Source organism: Talpa occidentalis, unplaced genomic scaffold (genome assembly GCF_014898055.3).
Source record: "Talpa occidentalis isolate TD23 unplaced genomic scaffold, MPIMG_talOcc4v2.1 talOcc4.14, whole genome shotgun sequence".
NCBI lineage: Eukaryota > Metazoa > Chordata > Mammalia > Eulipotyphla > Talpidae > Talpa > Talpa occidentalis.
Genome location: NW_023601433.1, coordinates 45,355,141 through 45,375,986, shown reverse-complemented (window position 1 = coordinate 45,375,986; position 20,846 = coordinate 45,355,141). Strand labels below are relative to the sequence as shown.

The 20,846-nt window shown below is 34.9% G+C and overlaps 1 protein-coding gene across 1 annotated transcript in view; it reads left to right on the top strand.

Annotated features, from left to right (window-relative positions):
• Positions 1-19,932, top strand: part of TSNAX (translin associated factor X) — a 29,696-nt gene extending 9,764 nt beyond the window's left edge. The window contains exons 5-6 of the mRNA XM_037510422.2: positions 14,542-14,669; positions 18,116-19,932. Coding sequence (XP_037366319.1) covers positions 14,542-14,669; positions 18,116-18,493 — 506 coding nt within the window. The 3' untranslated portion in view covers positions 18,494-19,932. The remainder of the gene's footprint in view (positions 1-14,541; positions 14,670-18,115) is intronic.
• The last annotated feature ends 914 nt before the right edge of the window (positions 19,933-20,846 follow it).

The following is a 20,846-nucleotide window of genomic DNA, read 5'->3' as shown; positions in this document are numbered from 1 at the left end:
AAGAGTATCACCTAGTCAGGTGTACCTCAATATCTCATAGTGTAAGTCTGTAGTGGGAATCATGGGGTAGTTCTGGGTTTTATATACTTAAAAAGGTTCAGGGAGTACTGGGTCTTGGTGCTTATCGTCATTTGTAAATTGGATAAATTAGCTAAATTAAAGTACTTGATTCTTTTTTGTCTTTCTCAATATGAATTTACTGATGGGAAAGAGTATATAATGCAGAAAGATAAAGTCAGATTGATTCACATTTATAAAAGTATATGAAAGTTGTATGTTTCTTTACATTGAATGGCTGATTCCACTGGGTTTAGGTTATTTCAGTAGTGAAAAATTAATTCATTGAGTTCATAAGAACTCTAATGTCAATATATGTGTCCAGTTCTAGTCTAAATATTTATAATGTCAGCATTTGTTTTTCAGAAATGTCAACCTGTAGTGTTAAAATGTCTTTTCATATCTGTAAGAGAAATACTTGCATATATCGTTTAAAGTTGGGGTATGTTATTAGAAACTGAAGTGATAACTCATACAACTCTTTGAAGAATCATTATAGTATATTCCCAGCGAAGACACATTCTCACAATGATGGTTTATTATTTACTATCAGGGATTTATTTGGTTTCTTAACAGCATACATAATAAAAAAGATTTAATGTATTTAGTTTGTATTGTCAAGTGATACAACCTCGAATGTGACAAACTTGGCAGGTTGATAGAGATCAGAGGTATTGGTGGAAAGAAAGGTGATGTGAGAACTAACATAAGACTCTAGAAGAAAGCATGAGAATATCTTAATGAATTTGTGGTAGGAATCAGTTTTTTTTTTAAGATTTATTTTATTTATACAAGAACCGGGGCACAGGCCAGAGGCGCAGGAGGGCGAGAGGACTCACCAGAAATAGAGCGGGGAACAGAACAGGCAGGCTGATGAAATACACTGCTGAGGGGAGCAGTGGGCAAGACAGGAGAGGTCTGCTCGCCATGTGGGCTGCTCTGAGGCCGGCGGGGATCAAACTGGCACTGCAGAGGCTGCGAAGAGCCTCACAGCGCTGCACTCAAACGCCTGCGCCACCAGGGAGGCCCAGCAGTCAGTTTTTTTATGACAAAAAGAAAAATGGATTAGTTGAATTTCATTAAAATTAAGAAATTTTCATTTTCAAAAGATGTCTGAAGTCTGACTAACATAAATATATGTTACATAAAGGACATTTTGTTGGGCAAAAGAGAATCATTTATGAATCTATGTGAATTTCAAGGAACAAAATTAGGGAGCTAAAAGACTTAGTGGTTACTTGGGGGTAAAGCTTGGGGGCAGGGGTTATTGACTAGGGGGCAGGAGGGAATCCTTTGGAGTGGTAAAAATGTTTTCTATAGGTACATAGATATTATGCATATATAAAATGTTACCAAGATATATTCACTTAAGGTTCATATACTTTATGTAAATTGTTGACTGCTGACTTCTTAGCTCCTTTTTCCAGAGCAGTTCTTTGTATCGGGAGATGACATCAATAATAATTTACTGCGTGACAGTCCTGAGGTAGAAATATGTACCATGTTGAGTGTAAATAGCTTCATTGTTTATATTAATGTTACTAAGCCAAAATCCCTTTGGTGAGGTTTTTCTTGGGCACTGTGTCATTTCTAGTTGGATGCAGGGCAGATATGTTTGTGGCAATTTTTGCCTTGTTCCATCCAATGTCCTGAAATTTTTATATGCCTCTTCTAGTAGGGGTGAAGTGGGGAGGAGGTAAGCTGGAACATCCAGCATATTCACTTCTGTCAGTTCTCAGGGTTGATTGAAATCCAAAAGTCGCATCTCGAGACTGCAGGTATATTGTAGATCTTTTCAGGGATATAGATTAGGAGAAGTGGTACTTACCATTTGTTTATAGGTGACTATTATAGTCCCAGTGAATTACTATTACTGCTTACTCTTCCACAACTTTACCCGTACTAGAGAGTAGATCCATGTAGGAAAATATCTTAGTTACAGTAGTACTGCTATGTATAAATAGGTATACATGTGTAATCTTGAGGGCTACCAGGTGGTTGAATTGGTGGTGGGGAAACAAGTTGGTTCTCCTAGTTTCGAGGAAGTTCTTGATCTGAAGAAGCAGATCTGAATGTCTTACTTCATCAGAATAAATGGGAAATTCCATCCTATACCTTCTTCAAGTATCCTAATTAACCTTGATAATTAAAGACAAGTGTTTGAATAACTTCCATAATGATTATTTTTTCTATTACATCATGCATTAAGCCTGTGTTGTAAAAATTCTTGGCAATGTAATAAATATAATAAAAGGTGACCACAATAGACATCCACTGTTCAATTTATACTTAAAAGTTTTGCATTTTTATAAAAATTTGTGTATTTTCCTTTTAGTGTTGATGCTTCATCTTATGGTGCCATATTTTTCATATCTTGAGTAAACTTTCTAATTCCATTTTAGTCCTTCAGTAAGCCCTGCTGATCCTGACAGCTTTAAAGTTCCCTAACATATCTGGTTGAAAATTCTAAATTTACTTTTTTTTTTAGCCTAAATAACAATCTATTAAGTATGTTTTTCATTCATCAATGAGGAAAGTATACGGAAATATTTTTTTTTAATGATTTATTTATTTATATAAGCACTGGGTACAGTCAGAAGCGCAGGAGGGTGAGAGAATTCACTGGAGCCAGAGTGGGGAGCAGAATAGGCAGATTGACAAAGTACACTGCTGAGGGGAGCAGTAGGAGCGGCAGGAGAGGTCTGCGCACCATGTGGGACCCTCTCTGGCGGCTGGGGACGGACTGGTGCTGTAGAGGCTGTGGGCAGCTTCACAGCCCAGCGCTCAACCGCTGCGCCATTGGGGAGGCACTAAGGAAAGAATTTAAACGAGACAAGGGCCAGATAGATACAAAACGAAACCTACAAAGTTGTACTTGGATTTTAGAAGGAAAAAAAACCAAACTGAAAAATGGATAAAGCTTAAAAAGAATCCTAATTTCTGTTAAAAAAAATAAAAACAGAAATGGAGGAAAAAAATGTAAAAAGGACAGTGAGCCAGTAGTGTATTTCTTAAAGCAGGAAGGAAACACTGTACTCTTGGACATTAATAAAACAGGAGCAATCTTCAAATTTTTCTACACTACTGTTTCATTGAGGATTATTATAAATCAGTATCATGCTATTTAAATTTTTATTTATAATTGGTAAGTTTTCTTTGAAGATTACTTACTGATTAAAATGTAAGGATTCCCTTTATCTCACTTTTCTAGCAGTTTTTAAAAGAAAATGAGGTCTTTAAATTGAAGCAATAAAGATGTGTTTTTCTAAAGGTAACAAGTAAAGCAGTCAGATAAACAGGTATCTGGGACTTAAAAATTTGCTGACAGATTTTTTTTTTAATAAAATAAGCTTCTTTATAATTAGGGTAGCATTAACAATATGATGCTTATGAATAGCTTGCTGCTCGTAATTGTTAAATGCTTGTTTTGGTATTACTCCAAATAGTTGTTCTTTTGACTTGAAGATAAAACAATTCTGGCAATGAACTAAAGCAGTTCTGTGCTTTTCCTCATTAAGAATAGTGCTAATGGCACGCAGAGCATTTCCCTAGGGGATACTTGTGTGAGCTCAAACATTGCGTATCCTACTAATAATTGAACAACAACAAAAAGTTAGGTCTGTTTTCTACACATTTCTTATCAGAGTAGATTACAGATTGTCCCAAGGGATGGTTAAACAAATGAGCAAATAATTAGTTGCTTGAAATAAATCACTTAAAAAATTTTTTGTACCCTATCATGTTTTTGTTTTTTTTTTCCCCTGTTGAAAATTTAACAGTTGGTGGAAAATGTCTTCCATCTCAAAGGAAAAAAAAAACTCATCTTTTTTTTCAAAGTTTATATCACTGTGATGATAAAAACTGTCACTGTGTTTGAGGCATTTTGGTGCATGAAACTTAAGTTCAGTCCCTAACTGATATTTTATTTATTTATTTTTTTTTAAATAGAGGCATGTTTTATTTATTTATTTATTTGTTTGTTTGTTTGTTTTTGTTTATACATGCACTGGGTACAGTCAGAAGCACGGGAGGGTGAGAGAATTCACCAGAGCCAGAGCGGGGAGCAGAGCAGGCAGAAGGACCGAAGTACACTGCTGAGGGGAGCAGCGGGTGGCAGGAGAGGTCTGCACGCCATGTGGGACCCTCCTCCGGTGGCCGGGGAGCAGCCGGGGATCGAACCAGCACTGCAGAGGCTGCGGGCAGCTTCGCAACCCAGCGCTCAACCGCTGCGCCACCGGGGAGGCCCCCTAACTGATATTTTAATTCTATCTGAAATGTGAATGATAGCCGTCAGAGATATCTTTTTAAACTAGTGTTCTTTATGTTCTTGAACTCATTTAATCTTGGCAGCATCCCTAAGTCATAGATACTATTTTTACCATTACACAATTGGGGAAATTGAGGCTTATGGTTATGATGCTTGTCCACGGTCACATAAGTGGTTTTTTTTTTTTTTTTTTTTTGGTTTCTTATGTGGATTTAATTTACCTACTGGTTTTAGAACCTAACCCCTAGTGAAAACTTCATCTTAATCTCCTAAATGTTAATATATTTCTTAAAAACCCAGCACACAATATAGTTCTATGTTTTCTCCCATAGCACTCTTTGGCATGCTATGAAAGCACGTATTTCGCTATTGTATCTCCTTCTCTACTAGCATAAGATTCTACAAGTTTCTGTAATAGCTTTTTGTTGTTTCTTAATGTATATCACATATTTAGTAGGTGTTTGATAAATACTGACAGAATAAAGAAAAAAACTAAAATAAAAACAAAATAAAAAAAGTATAGGGAAAAGGGAATAGTCTAGGAAAACCTGTACCTTTCTGGCTTGACCATCTGATTGAATGGGGATGTTATTTGTTAAGAGGAGAAAACAGGATGATGGAATGGGTTTGGGGTGTTATTAATTAGGAATTTAGGGGGATCCATGTAGCTGCCTAATACAGTTGGGTCTAGAGAACTCAGGTCTAGAGAACTCAGGTCTAGAGAATAGGTCTAGAGAACTGAGGATATAGGGCTACTCTGCAATTGTAGCCTTAGAGTGATCAGCTTATAAGCAGTATTTGGATTTATAGACATGGGTAAGATTGCCCAAGGAGAGTGTAGAGTGAGAAGAAAGGCAAAGATTGGATCCTGGGGAATCTTAACTAATGGAAATAGAATATTTTGTGAAATCACATCCCAGAAGAATCAAGAGAGGATAGGATTCAGAGATTTGGTAGATTGACAGATCTGTTCTTATTGTGCACTGAGAAATTGGTATGGAACATAGGGCTGTGGTTTAGAATTGGCGGGGAGTAGGAGATACAGAAATGACTGAGTGGAACAAGGGTAGAAACTTAACCAGGAATATTTAAAAGTTATGCTACTCATTTTTGAAAGTTTACTTGATCAATAAAGGTGATCAGAAATATAGCTATGGAAATGAATGAAGTATAAAATTAGAGTCATTATTAGGATTTTGCTACTTAGTTGCATCAGAATGATAATTGGAGAAGCAGGACACAATAATTCATTTTGATACAGTGTTATGGCCATTTTGGTTGTTAAAAACATATTTTTGTGTGTTGATAGAATATAATTAACTGATGAGTAGTAAAATAAGTAAATTTTAGCATATTTAGTTTATCTCAGGTAAAGATTCTATGATACTGGATTACTTTGCTACTACTGGCATAATAAAATGCTACAGGTTACATGATTTAAACACAAAGTTGTTTTCTCACAGTTCTGGAGGCTTGAAGTACTAGAACAAGGTGTTGGCAAGATTGGTTTTTTCCTGAGGCTTCTCTTTGATTTAAGACTGTTTGTGCCCTCACATGTTAATTCTCTGTGCATGAGCATCCCAGGTGTCTATCGTAACTACACCAGTCTGTTTGAATTAGAGCCACCCTAAAGGCCTTATTTAAGTTTAATGACCTTTTAAAGGCCCTATCTCCAAATGCAGTCACATTTTGAGGCACCAGTGGTTAGGGCTTCAAAATATGAATTACAGGAGGATATAATTTAGCTCATTATATACTTTTTGGTTTGTGAACTACAGCTAGGAAGCAGCTGCAGAATTTGCTAATTTTTGGAGGGAAAACTAGGGAGTTGCTTTCAGTCCAGGGATGGAGAAAGGGAATTCTCGTACAGCTGAACTTTAGCTCTTTTCTGTAAACCACCAAAAGAAATGGCCTGTCTCAGAAGCAGTTAGTATTGGGAAGTCTACCGAGAAACAAGGATATAAGCAGGTGTTTCATGCAGAGCATATTTCCTTAGGTTGCAGTACTAGGGTTTGTGGTGGTTCCAGAAGATTTGCTTTATTTGAGACCTAATCTCTGGTGAGAAGGGGAGAAGCTCTCTGCAAATAAGGAAGAGGCCTGGGCTAAGGGAATTTGTCTTCTGTCTTGTGAAATGTCCTCCACCACCACCAAGTAACACCATAAAACCCCTTTCTTTTCTCCTTCTAATCCCTATATCTCTGAATGGTTGATGAGCTAGGAACTGAAAGTTGGTGAGTGGTAGGAGAGGAGGAAGTGTAAATGGAGGCAGGCCTGTGAATCCCAACACTGGCAGGATCTTCAGTTTCCTGTTGACTCTCATTTTAATGGAGGAAGTACCAGGGAGAGTTTGTTGATCTCCAGTATCATGGCTTAGACCAAGGACATCACTTAATTAGAGAAAGAAAAATGAAAAGATCTTTTCAAACACCATCTAAAAATCAAGAAATGATTTGAGTTAACAGAATGATATGGTGAGTAATTTATGCTGTATCTTACAAAACTTGGTAAAGCAGTTTTATGATATATGTAGTTTAAAGTAGTAATGGAAAAAGAATTATTTATAATTTGGGGTTTATATATTGATTTATAGAATTTGGATTCCTGTTAAAATATTTTGACTGTCATTCCAAAGGGGATTGACAGTGCTGATGAATTATCTGCTGCAGATTTGGGTCTCATGTTTCATGCTATTCAGTGAGATAGGAGGACATGTAACCCCATATTATTAGGATAGTCATCTCTGGGGGAATTACAAGATTGCTACTAATTTTTCTACTCACTCAGGTTTGCTTTTAACTCATAAAACTTACTCAGTGGGTGAGAGAGAGAGAAGCTTTGCTGCCAGACAGACCTGGGATTATGTGCTCTGCTACTCCTTAGATCTGCAACCTTGGAACAAAATATACAACCTGTTTGGATTTCAGCTTTCTTACCTGTAACATGGGAAGAGGAATAGCTGCCTCATGAATTGTTTTGAAAAATAAATATGTTTATGGAAAGCATTTCTTCATTTGTTTGACACATAACCATTAACAAATGCTTGTTCTCCTCCGTCATGGAATTTATGCAGAATGAATCTGTGTTAAATTTAAAGTTTATTTTCATTTTGGATAGAAACTCAGTCATACTGATATGCTCTGCTCCTCAGTGCTAGAGTAAAAAGTCTCACTCAGACAAAATCCAAATTAGCAGAATTGGGTTGAAGTTTTATTCTTGGAGTATAATTGTATTTACTTTACAAAGCTGAGGCTTACAGGTTATCTTTATTTTTGTTGTTTTAGCAGAGTGGCCTGTATATAAACCTAGATCTGATTTTACTTTAACATTTCAGTGACATGGTAAAGCTAATTTTTAAACAAAATCAGGTGGTATTCCTATAAATGATTATAAATACAATTTAAAAAATTGGGATATAGTTTACATACCATAAGATTAACCCTTTTAAGCTGTAGAATTTAGTGGGTTTTAGCAGCTAAGCACAGTGTTGTGCTGCTGTCAAATTGCAGTATATTTCTGTGATCCCAAAAAGAAATCGCCTACCCGTAAATCGCCTACCCGTTAGCAGTCACTTTCCATCTACCCTCCCTCACCCCAGTAACCACAAAGCTAGGCCACTTTTAATCTGCTTTCTGTCCCCATGGATTTGCCTATTCTGGAGAGCTCATAAAGTTGAATCATGCAATATATGGCCTTTTGTGTTGGCTTTTTTCACTAAGCATAATATTTTCAAGGTTCAGCTATGTCACAGCATGTATCAGTCTACTTTATTCCTTTTTGTGACTGAATAATACCCCGTTGTACATGTATATCAGTTCATTTGTTGTGGTCATTTGAGTTGCTTCAACTTTTTGGTTATTGTGAATAATACTGCTGTGGACATTTTCCTGCAAGTGTTTGAACATATGCTTTCATTTCTCTTGGATATATACCTGGGAGTGAAATTGCTGAGTAATGTCAAAAAACTTTTTCAAGCACTTAAAACCTGGAAAGAAATTCAAGTTTGTAAGGAAATCTGTGTCTTGCCTATATACCTTTATATATGGTTTTTGATGGAGATTTGGACTAAATGTATATTGCTTAAATATAAAAATAATCAAGTCATTAATTGTGTTCCCTTGTATATGTTCTGATAGGGAGAAAGAGGAGAAAAATAACAAATTACATAAAAGCAACCTACAGACTTATGTCCTACTGGCAGCTGGTTCCGTAAATAATCCTAACTGGATTTCATCCAAGACAAAAGCAGAGGGGAAGGCATTGTTTGATGGAATATGGCAGTAGGTTGAAAATTTTCACCTTGGGGACTATTCACTGAAAATAGCGGATGTCCTTTTCATCAAGTTGCAACATGACTTGTTTAAACATCCTTTTACCTACATGTGACCAAAAATACTTTTCAGTGTTTGGGGCTCAATGTCCTTGAACTTTCTCGATGGTATATCATGAACCATGATATCTATGGAGTAGAAATAATCACCTTACCTCTGAAGTAACTTAAATGACACGTATCCAAGGACAATTTAAATAATGACTTCAGATATACTTGAAAATGTAGTATTTGACAGCTCCCCATGTTAACTGTGACTGACACCACAGAGGGCTCTTGTTCCATAATCCCTTTTTCCCACAGTAAAAAACAAAATTCTAAACTTTTTCAGTTTGAACTCTAAACTTGTAAGAATATCGCTTTTTTCATGGACTTAATTCCAAAGTACATTAAATTGACCATCTGGGTAGTCTGAATATTCACATACCAGATTTTAAGGTATTTTTGTCCAAGTTTAGTTTGATAAAACTTGTGTAGAGGAGCAAGGTGAGATTTTATTAGCAATTTACTAGAGGTTTTTTCCTATCTTTGGGGATGAGAAAAGGAGCATAGCCATGAAAGGAGCGATCTTTGATAATACTTGCCAACTGAAACATTTTATTGAAATGTAAGTTTCATGTAGTGGGTATAAGGAAACAAATGCTGCCTTGACTAGGGTGTATCAAACTTTTAAACATTTTACATGTAGAAAAAGATTTGAGAGAGGGCATGGGATCATGAAAGTATTTACTATGAGACACTAGAAAATAAGGTTAAATAAAGTGTGAAGAAGAGTAAACTGGGGATTTAGTGGGGGGAAAAGTGAGAAAAAGTAAATATGTTTTATGTTCCAGAATTTATATGGAGTTGACTATAAAGAAGCAAATAAGCAGGGAAGGGCATGAATTTTTAAATTATAGAAGCTTTTTTTTTTTTCACTACTCACTATAAGACCTGGGTGAATTTTTTAACTTCGTTGAGCTACAGTGTATTCATTCATAAAGTAAAGGTAGTACTACAGCCTTGTAAATTTATAATGAGCATTAAAAGGATGTAAAGTACCAGATATGTGTTAATTGACACTCAAGACTTAGTAAACTCTACTATTGTTTTATTTTTTTGAAAGACTCAGAAGCTTCTAGGTATATATACAAAAGAATTGAAAGCAGGGACTCAAGCAGATATTTATATAACCTTGTTCATAGCAGCTTTAGTCACAGTATCCAAAAGGTGGAAGCAACTCTGTCCATTGGATAACTGGATAAGCAAAATGTCATATGTCAATGGCATATTTTTCATCTTCATAATGATGTAAATTCTGACATATATTATAACATGGGTGAACCTTGAGGACAGTATGCTAAATGAAATCAACCAGTAAGAAAGGGACAAATACTGTATGATTCTACTTATATGAGGTACCTAAAGTAGTTGTATTCATAGACAAATAAGAATGCTGATTTTCAGAGGCTAAAGGAAAAGGGGAAAGCGTAGTTACCATTTAATGGGTACAGTTTCAGTTTTGTAAGATAAAAAGAGTTCTGGAGATGAAAGATGGTAGGGATGGTTACAAAAAAAAAAAGTGAATGAACTTAATACCATAGAAAGTACGTTATAAAGTATTTAATGTAGTAAATTTTATGTTATTTAGGCTACTTGGTCAATTTAGTATTATTTCATATGCTTTTGTTTGGCTCATGGGGCTAAAACAACTCTTTACCGCTTAAAGAATTCAGCCATTGCTTTTCCCATTCACAAAGGAACAATGTTTTACTGTATATAGGTTCTCCTGTAGTTTGTATCTTTGTTAAAGTTCATTCAGAATCAGGACTAGTTTGCTTTTTCACTGCCTTTTTTTCCCTATCCTCTCCCATTACTGAAACTTAATTTTTTTTTCTTATTACTATACAAGGCATTTCAAATCTATGGTCCCTGCCTTAATAGGAATTAAACCCCATTCCTATTCTTGCATGTCCAAACACTCCTTAAAGAACTCTGTTAAGCAAAGTCCTGCTTAATAGTCCTGGGATGCTATTCTTAAGCATCACGACAAACCTATACTCTTTCCTTAAACATGATCTAATTCTTATACATAGTGAAAATAGTGGAGTATGTAGCAAAATTTGTTCCCACAAAATGATTTAAGCCACCTTACTTAGAAAGGTGTTGTCATTAGAATCCTTTCCATGCTGTTTTAATTAGCAAGTTTCCCTTGTTTACCACTGTGTTAATGATTATAGTTTATATAGTGTTTTAATTATTTCTCTACTGTATTTTGTGCTTTTTCCCAAAATGTACAGAATAAAACTTGTGTTAACATAAAGAATGTTAGGATCAATTTAGACATTATACAAATATTGGTTTCTGTACCCATCTTTAAAATGTAACACTTTGGGGCTTCCCTTGGTGGCACAGTGGTTGAGTGCCGGGCTGTGAAGCTGCCTGCAGTCTCTGCTGCAGCGCCGGTTCGATCCCCGGCTGCCGGCGAGGGTCCCACATGTCACGCAGACCTCTCCTGCCATGCCTGCTGCTCTCCTCAGCAGTGTATTTCATCCCTCTGCCTGTTCTGTTCCCTGCTCTGGCTCTGGTGAATTCTCTCACCCTCCTGCGCTTCTGACTGTACCCAGTGCTTGTATGTATGTATAAATAAATAAATAAATAAATAAATAAATCTTTAAAAAAAAGTAACACTTTGAATTACAGCTTGTTTATAGCATGAGGTGAGATTGATGATATAGGTGGGGATAAAATTAAGCAGGATTTTGTAAGCCATGTTATGATCTTTTGCTCTATAGTCTAAGGACCATAGGGAACTATTCAGTCTTTAAGCAGAGATAATGTGGTCATAGTTCTATATTCAAAGGGCAAAGAGTCTATGGTATGAGAGTGAATGGGAAGAGGTCAAGAATAGATAGGGGAATGCCTGGAGGCTTTTAGAATTGGCAAAAACAAAGGGGAGCATGTTTGGAAGAGAGACTGTGAAGTTGTTGTTGGTATTTATTTTGAGGTCCCGCTAATGGGGTTGTCAAGTATACATTTGGAGCATAAGTAAGTCTACACCAAAGGTGGAAGATGAATTTGAGAAAGCCTGGTATTAATAAGAGGCAGAGATAAAAGATGACATGGCCAGAGAGGTAGAAAAAGAGGAAAGCCAGAAACCAAAGGCAAACTTGTTTAAAGAAAGGAAGAAGGTATTTGAAATGCTGAATGCAGTTAAGACTGAAAGAAATGTCTATTAGACTTATTAAATATGTTAATCCTAGTGAGAGCTGTATTGGTATAGAGATGGACTCAAGTTAGAATGAAGTAGATTGAAAAATGTGAGGTAAGGTTATTGAAGAAATGTAGCCAGCTACTTCAATAAATTTAACTGAAAGAGTGGAGAGAGATGAGGCAGTAGGTCTGAGGAAAGATAGGGCCAATGAATGGGAGAGGTCTGAGTGTGTTTAAATATTGACAGCATCCAGTAGAAAACGTAAGGTGGAACACTAGTACATTAAAGGGAGAATCTGTAGTGAGCTTCCTGCTGAAATTGCATTTTCAGCCTGGGTATAGTGACTGACTTCAAAAGATGCAACTCACCTCTGCTATAGAAGCAGGTAGGGGTGGAAGGAAACATAATACCATTATTTATTTTTCTTATTTCCTATTGTTTTCACAGGGTGCAAACAAAACTATGATATAATTTGAACAGGGAGAGTCCAGTATAAGGAATTAACTATTTAGGGATTACCTACTAAGAGGAGAACTGAACTCTACATCATAGACATGTTAGATAGAGGGAGCAGCCACTACTCCAGAGCTGAGGCAGATCATTCAAGGAGGGAACAAATCTGGATGAGTCCAGCCCTCATCTGCAGTCCTCTCACACCTCCCTCACGTGAAGGTCTGGCCTGCTGGATGACAGAGAAGTTGCTAAGGCACTGCACTGGTGGAACTCTCTGGGAGGGTGCCATGCTGTAAAACTCCTTGCCTGAGGAGGAGGTGACTCAGAGGGAAGCTGCCCCCAATGATATGATATATGTTATTAGCCACTGTGAGCTGCTGGTTGCCTCACACTTAGAGGACTGCTAAGAGGGTTGCTCCAAACAAGAAAGAGCTTTTTCTTCCTTTGCTGTCCAGCATTCTCTACCCACAAACCTTAATATTGTATTGTTCTAGTTGGCAAAAGAAAAATGTTTCAGGGTCTATATTCTATTATCCATTTCCTATAAATAATGAACCTGAGAAACAAGTTGACAAGTGGTACATATATTATTGGTCTTTTAAAGATTTTTTTTTTTTTGCAGTAATGATGAACTTCTTTGTACATAAATCTTTGTGCACACATCATCTTGTTTAGCTCATTTTTAATGAGGCTAACTATATTAAAGCTTATTAAGAAATCTGATTAGTGGTCTTTAAGACTTGCTATTTGCTTTTGTATATATGAAGTATCTCTGGAAAGACACGAGAAATACAGATTGTCTTTAGGGAGGGAAACCAGTGGTCACCTATTCATAAGGCTAAAATTTTATAAAAATATTTTTTATTGTAAACATTAAAGATGTTATCTGATTTGTTAAACTCAACTTTGTTTATATCTCAGCATGTTATAGTTTATTCAATTGTCCTAGTTTGTCATATCATATTTTTTCAACTGAAGACACCTATTTGCTGACCTTACTTTAACATTTGCAGCTCAAAATGAGTCAGGATATTTTCATTTAGTTACTTCCTCTTATTGGCTGTCAAAATCAGGTCATCCATTTCCCTTTGTGTTTTTGACCCTTGTTTGGCATTTTGATGGTCAGCCTCCTCAATGTTACTGCCAAGCCTGATTTTTAATGTCAGTTCCTGTGAGGTTGTGTGAGTAGTGGGATGCTGTAATAGAAGTGTTAGAGAGACAGATACCAGTGATTCTACTAAGTTACAAGTTTTCTTAATCAGAATCCATCTTCTTTTCCTGTTTTTACATAAATAAAGACTTCCAGCCTTCTAGAAGAGTATTTAGGACAGTTTTCTAACCTGTCAGTAATAATAATCACTTTAAGACTTTGCCCTGTGCCTATCAACTTGCAGATTGACATAACAAAATAATACTGAGAATTGTGGCTATCAAATTCAATTGTTTTGAAACATATGAAAAAATATTTACAGAATGGTTTTTGACTTTTACCAAAATTTATTTTTAATTCAGTGTGAATTTTGTAGAATTTCATCTGGTACAAAATAAGCAAAACAGCTTACTATTTTTAACCTTACTAAAATAGAAAGGAGTTATCCTTTTTAGATCCATTTGAAGTATGAGAAGAAAAAAAGGTATTTTATATTTTGCTGTTTAATCTCAATTATTTTAAGTGATTTTCAACTATTAAAATGTTAAGAAAGACCCAAATGATCTAGTTTTATGTCTAATTTGATTGAGTCGTTTTGTGATTTAAAGAAGCAAAAATTAGTCTCCTGTATATTTTCTATTAAAGTCTACCAGATTTTTTTGTAATGGCTCTTTTCTGAATAAAAGGAATTTTCCCCTGAAAGTCTTTGACATTTCTCTGTAGGAAAGAAAGTAGGTTTTTAACACAAGTAACTCATGAAGTAGGAAGAACTTGAACACTTTTACTTCCAAACTTCTATAAAGTTCAAAGGAATGTTTGCCATGTTTAGTGCTTAGCCTCCCTGTTAACCATCTGTCACCAAGTGATTCTAAGTACTGGGTTGTTGGAAAAATCATGACACATTTTTCTGTGTTTTTTCAAGCAAAAATGCATTATGACTTTTTTCGATGGCCCCAAATCTAGTGCTCGCATTATAGTAGGCATCCTTTATAAACTTTTTTGAGAGCTAGGTGATAATCAATTTGAAGTTCTGTATTCTGACATTTTCTTATTAAGTAGCTATTCCTTAGTAATTTTCTTGGTTGGTTTTTCAGGACTGCAGGAATATGTGGAGGCTGTCTCTTTTCAACACTTCATCAAAACACGGTCATTAATAAGTATGGATGAAATTAATAAACAGTTGATATTTACAACAGAAGACAATGGGAAAGAAAATAAGACCGTAAGATTTTAAATTATATTTCACATTTATTACATAATTTATATAACAGCATAATAATTACAGCAGATTCACTGGCTTGTAATGTTAAGAATATTGAGGTGGAAATTTTTCCTAAAGTGTGGCTTCATGGATTCCCAACTCGGGAAGTGGTATTTTTAAATATTTTAGTTAGTAAATAGAACAACAGTGGATATCTTGGAAAACTGATACTCTTAAAGCGTTAATTATTGAGTGATTATTGTTTAAGTGGGCCTTTGGTTTTACTGTATTTACCATGTGCCCTTTATAAGCACTATCTCATTTAATCCTTTTATTAACCTAGTGAGGTAAGAATTATTACCTTCATTTTACTAAGAAGGAAATAGGCATTTAGAGAGTTTAAGTAACTTGTCCAAAATCACACAATTAAAAAGTATACAGCTAAGCTTTGAAACTATCCAAGCCAGTGACCTTGTCCATTCTGCCAGTGTTTCTCAAAGTATATTGCAGGGAAAACGACACCAAATATCTACCTCAAAGAAATGTTTGAAGGGATTTGGTAGAAAGGTTTTAAATTAGGCAGTATATATCACATGAACATAAGTGTGCAATAGTTATTATTAAAGAAGTTAAAATTGTTATATAGTGAGCTGTTAATCACTTACGCAGTTCATAATTCTTCCATCTAAAATATATGTGGTTTTTCTGAATTAGAAGAAAATTTTGCAGTTTGGCTTTTAAATACTGTTTGATTCTCTGGGTTTCAAGATAACACTATTTAGGCAGTACACTTAAGGATGAAATAAAGTTTTCCCTTTATTTTTCATATTTTTTCGTTTTGTTATTTTAAAAATATAACTAAAAGATTCAGTATAGGTAGGAATAAGATGGAAGAAACTGTAGAAATAATGCATAAATATTGACTGAAATTTAATAGTACAGAATGAGACTTAGTTTTGCATGACAGGTATAACTTTAAGGAAGACATGTATTTTCTCGTAATTATATAAAGTTTGTTAAAGAGAAAATTCGTTTTTTGAGAAGCAAAATTCCTTCATATTTTCATTCAGTTAGTGAAGATTGAATTACAGAAAGAAGTAATGTAAGCCTGCTTCTTTCAGATAGTAACTACACTTTCCTTTCAGGTTCTTTCTAATTCAAAATAGAAATATCAGGGCAAAATCGTAAAAAGAAACTGAAAGAAGTGTACTGTTTTTAGGATCTAGGTAGTAAATTGCTCTAAGGTTATACATATGTACTTTATGTCAAGACTACATTTATAATAACGTTCCTTTTAGTGCTAAACACTGTTGGTGGTAAAAATTCTGAGAATTTGATAGGGGAAGACATTTTGCTCTGACTTGCTTATTGAGAATATTGCCAAAATCATTTAATTTAATTTGATTTTTTAAAACTTTCTTAGGAAAAAATTTCAAATATTTAGAAAACAGAATGTAACACACATTTATATACCCATTATCTTGATTCATAAGTAACTTTGTCATATTTGCTTTGTCTTAATTATTTTTTGTCACTTTAAATCATGGGTATCATATTTCATCCCTAACTACTTCAGATCCATTTTGAAAAACTGTGTTTTAAGTAATTTTTTTTCCCCTGGTCTCTGATATTATTAGTAAAGTAGAATTTATTTTATTGACAATTTATTAGTTGAAATTTGTTAATTTTTTTTAACTTGGTGTTTTTCTCTAAAATCAACTTCTTAGTTAAAACTAGGGAATGCCTTCTTTCTAATAATAGAAATGAAGAAGGTTATTGTTTTTTAAATAGAAGTTATTTTTATAAATGACTTAAGAAACACAACTTCCTTTACCCCAATCTACCCTTTCTAAAAAAGGTGCCAGTTCTTAAGAAGAAAACAGCAGGTATTTTTATATCATAGTACAGTTTCACAGGCATTAGGATAATTGGGAAGTGACTTTGGGTGTTTGTCCAGTTCTGTGATTATTTAGCTATGTTACCTATGGTGTTCCTTGGACCTCATTTCTCAGTGACACTGTAAATTATAGGTGAAGTTCAAGTTCCTTAATGTGACTTTTTACCCTTGTCTTTCTAGACTAATCCTCACTCAAAAGAAATGCCTACCAGCTCCTCAGATATCCAACCCAGTTCTTACCTGTATGCCTTTGCAATTCTCTATCCCTAAAATGTCCTCCAATATGGTTGTTACTTCACGAGTTAAGTCTCATACAGACTTTTAGTAGCAGTTTAGGCTTTGTCTTTTTTAGAAATAATCTAGTAGAGGAGAAAAATTGATGTGGGGAGAGGAGATTGACATGATGTTGGTACTGGTGATAGCAGCTAACATTTATTGAGTATTTACTTTGTGTTGGGCATTATGCCAAGAACTTGGTAAATGTTATCTCAACCTTAAAATAAACCTCTGAGGTAGGTACTGTTATCCCATTTTACAGATGAGGAAACTGAGGTTTAGAGAGATGAAATAACTTGCCCAAGGGCATACATCTTATGAAGCAAGGTCCTGGAAGAGGTGGGAGGAGATGGGTCAAGGTCATTTGGAAGAGTTAACCTCAAACAAGAGGAGGGACAACTCATCATCTGATACTGGAGGATAGAAGGTAAAGATGGATGTGGACATACATAAGTTTTTTCTATTTGTTTGTTTGTTTTTTGGTAGGGACAAGTTAATTAAGAGAGCTTGTGTCAGGTGATCTGGCAAATGACCAAGCAAGTGAAAATAGGCAAGATTGTCTACTTGAGAGCAAAGAACTTTGGGACTGAGTAGGGGGCTAAGGAGAGCCATGAAGGTTTGAAATAGTATTTGAGGAGACTGGAAAGAGAATCATCTAAGAATAAGTAAAAGGGCTGGTGAGTAATTTGTAGCAGTATAAATTAGAGTTGTGATTATTAATATTTTTAGCTCAGTGATCTTCAGCCACTTGAACAAAGCACTAACAAAAGTAGGTTTTAAAAACTGAGTAAAGGTTGTGTTTTTGATGGGCAACTGCAGTAGGAAAACAGTCTGAAGGAACTGAGGAGAATTCAGTGAGAGGGTAAAAAATAATGGTGGTCAGTGCAGACTGGGGAGAGAGAGGCCGGAAAGGAACTAAATGACTTAGGGAAATGTGAATGGCTCACCAACCTGGAGGGCTTTTTCATTGTGATCCAACAAAGTCATTAGACCTAGTTAATAAGAATGTATATTTGATTTTTTTTGTCAAGTTGGAAATAGTTGACTTTATAATGATACAGTGGTAGATTTCAAAATTTGCCTGAAGTCATTTGCTTCAACTCCCAACCCAGGGCATGAATTCTTCTTGTAACCTGAATGGTCATTAAGCAAAACAGATCCTCTTATTTAAAGATTAGTATGACTGATCAGCTGTTGATTTTGTACCCTATAATAAATGTGATACATGCATATTCATTCTTTTTCATGGTGTGTTTTCTTTGTGTGTGTGTGTGTGTTGTGTTTTTTTTACCAGCCCTCCTCTGATGCACAGGATAAGCAGTGTGGTACTTGGAGACTGAAAATCACACCTGTTGATTACCTTCTGGGAGTGGCTGATTTAACTGGAGAGTTGATGCGGATGTGTATTAACAGTGTGGGGAATGGGGACATTGACACCCCCTTTGAAGTGAGCCAGTTTTTAAGGCAGGTGTATGATGGGTTTTCATTTATTGGCAACACTGGGCCTTATGAGGTTTCTAAGAAGCTGTATACCTTGAAACAAAGTTTGGCTAAAGTAGAAAATGCTTGTTATGCTTTGAAAGTCCGAGGTTCAGAAATTCCAAAACACATGCTGGCAGATGTTTTTTCTGTTAAAACAGAAATGATTGATCAAGAGGAGGGCATTTCTTAGAAGATTAGTCACCTGTTATTCTCTTGAGAACCCCTAAGAGAGACCAATTTGTAAGACTGTTACTTAGTATTTCATTTGACTTTATTGTGACTTTTACATAGAATGTTTTCAGTTGTACTTGTTTTAAATTGTATACAGCTGTACATAAAATTGTCAAAATGAATCATTTTGTATATCTTACTCATGAAAGTGTGCACACAAATGTTTGCATATATGCCTATTTGAATTTTGGCTGGTTAACTTTCATCATTTATCTTTGTGAATGTGAACATGCTTCAGAGTGCACTTTCTGCCAAACCTATTTTACTTTGTGTGCATTTGGAGTGGTAATATTTAGTGGGACCCACTTTTAATTAAATTGGTGATTTTGTTATATATAGAGATTTCTTATGCCTCTGGACTTGAGCTTCTGTTTAAATTTCTTGGTAATATTGTGGCAAACCTCCAAAGTAGGTTTATTTCATAGAACAGTAATTAAAAATTAATTATTTGTCAATATACTTTAAGTTTATAAGGTTATTGTGAAAATCCATATTATATTCTGGCTGATTTAAGGGCATATTGAATCCATATGAAACAGCTTTCCAGAGAAATTGAGATATCAGATGTTAGTTTCTACATTTAATTTTTGTCCTTTATCAGAAAATCTGATAGAGAATTGGAGCTAACATTGTAATAATTTTCACTGGTGTTTCAGTTGAATTATATACTTGCACATACAACTGAAAAGCTTTTAGTAATAATTATTTAGCAATATTTTTGTTGTCATATTACAATAGGCATGTTTCCTATTCTAGCATCTATAAGAAATTAGATTTAAGTAATTAGAATGAAGTTTTGAAATTTATGAACTAAGTTAATCTTAACCTTTAAAAGTTGTCCGATTGTGTTAATAGTGTAAAAAGTTGCCAAAGAAAATTTACCATATACAATTCAGCAATAAGACAATTGTCCACATTGTTGGGAATAATGGTAGTGTCTAGTAATATTTAGAATTGGGCTTTACCTCCTGAAATTACTTCTAGATTATTCCCTGTGATATAAAACTGACTTGAGCATGACCCGTTGGCTAACATAATATTTCCTTTTGTTTTGTGAGTTTTGAAAATTTAGATATTGAATTTTATATTTGGAAAGATTAACTGCTCTGTTTGCAAGAGCAGATGCTTTGAAAGCGTAATTTTCCAAAAAATAACACTTAAAAGGAAAATAAAACATAGACATGCCTAATAAAGTAAGTTGGTTGGTTGTTTCGGTGATGGTGGATTTTTTAATTTTGGGTTTACTTATTCTAAGATACACTGCTGAAATACCGTCTGTCTCATTACATATTTTTTTTTTTTGTCACTTGAAGTTAAATTTATAATGTTAAAGTAAAATAATGGATTAATAAATGTTTTATAGATGCTTAAAATTGAAATCTTCTGAATAAACTATCAAAATACAGAAGTTCAGCTTATTTTTTGGTCATACTGAAGAAATATTTCATCAAACTGTTGTAGAATTTTTGGCCTACCTATCCTAGTATGGAGACATAGAACAACATTAATAGTAAAAATGCGCAACCCATCAAGAATCTATAACAGGGTATCCCTGGTGGCACAAGGGATTAAGTCTCAGCACCATCATGCTATCAGCAGCCACTGCAACATGATGCCTTGCCAGGGAGCTAACCTACATGGCACAGCAGACCTTTCCTGTCTGGTCCACTCCTCCCCTCAGCTGTGTATTTCAGTTAATCTGCCTGTTCTGCTCCCCACTCTGTCTCTGGTGAGTCCTCTCAACCCCCAGCACCTCTGGCCTACACTCCAGTTCTTATATACATAAATAAATAAAAATAAATCTTTAAATATATATATGACAATTTTGAATGTAATATGTGTATAGACACACACTTAACAATAGAGCCCAAAAATTCATGAAGCAAAATTTGATAGAATGAAGACATAAGTAGACAATTCAGAAGTAACAATTGCAAGCTTCAATACTCATTTTCAATAATGGACAAAAGAACAAGGCAAATCAATAAGGAGATAGGGGACCAAGTACTATACACCACTTGGATCTAACAGGCATATACAGAATTCAACTCAAAAATAAGACACATTTTTATCAAATGTACATGGAACATCAGCACAAAATGTTAGGCCATGAAACAAGTCTTAGTACATTAAAAAGGGTTGAAATCACACAAAGGATGTTCTGTGACCACAAATGGAATGAAATTAGAAGTACATTGGGCAAATTCACAAATACGTGGAAATTACATAACAAACTTCTAAATAACCAGTGAAACATGAAATCAGGGAGATTCAGAAATACTTTAAAAAGAAAAAAAAGACAACATACAACT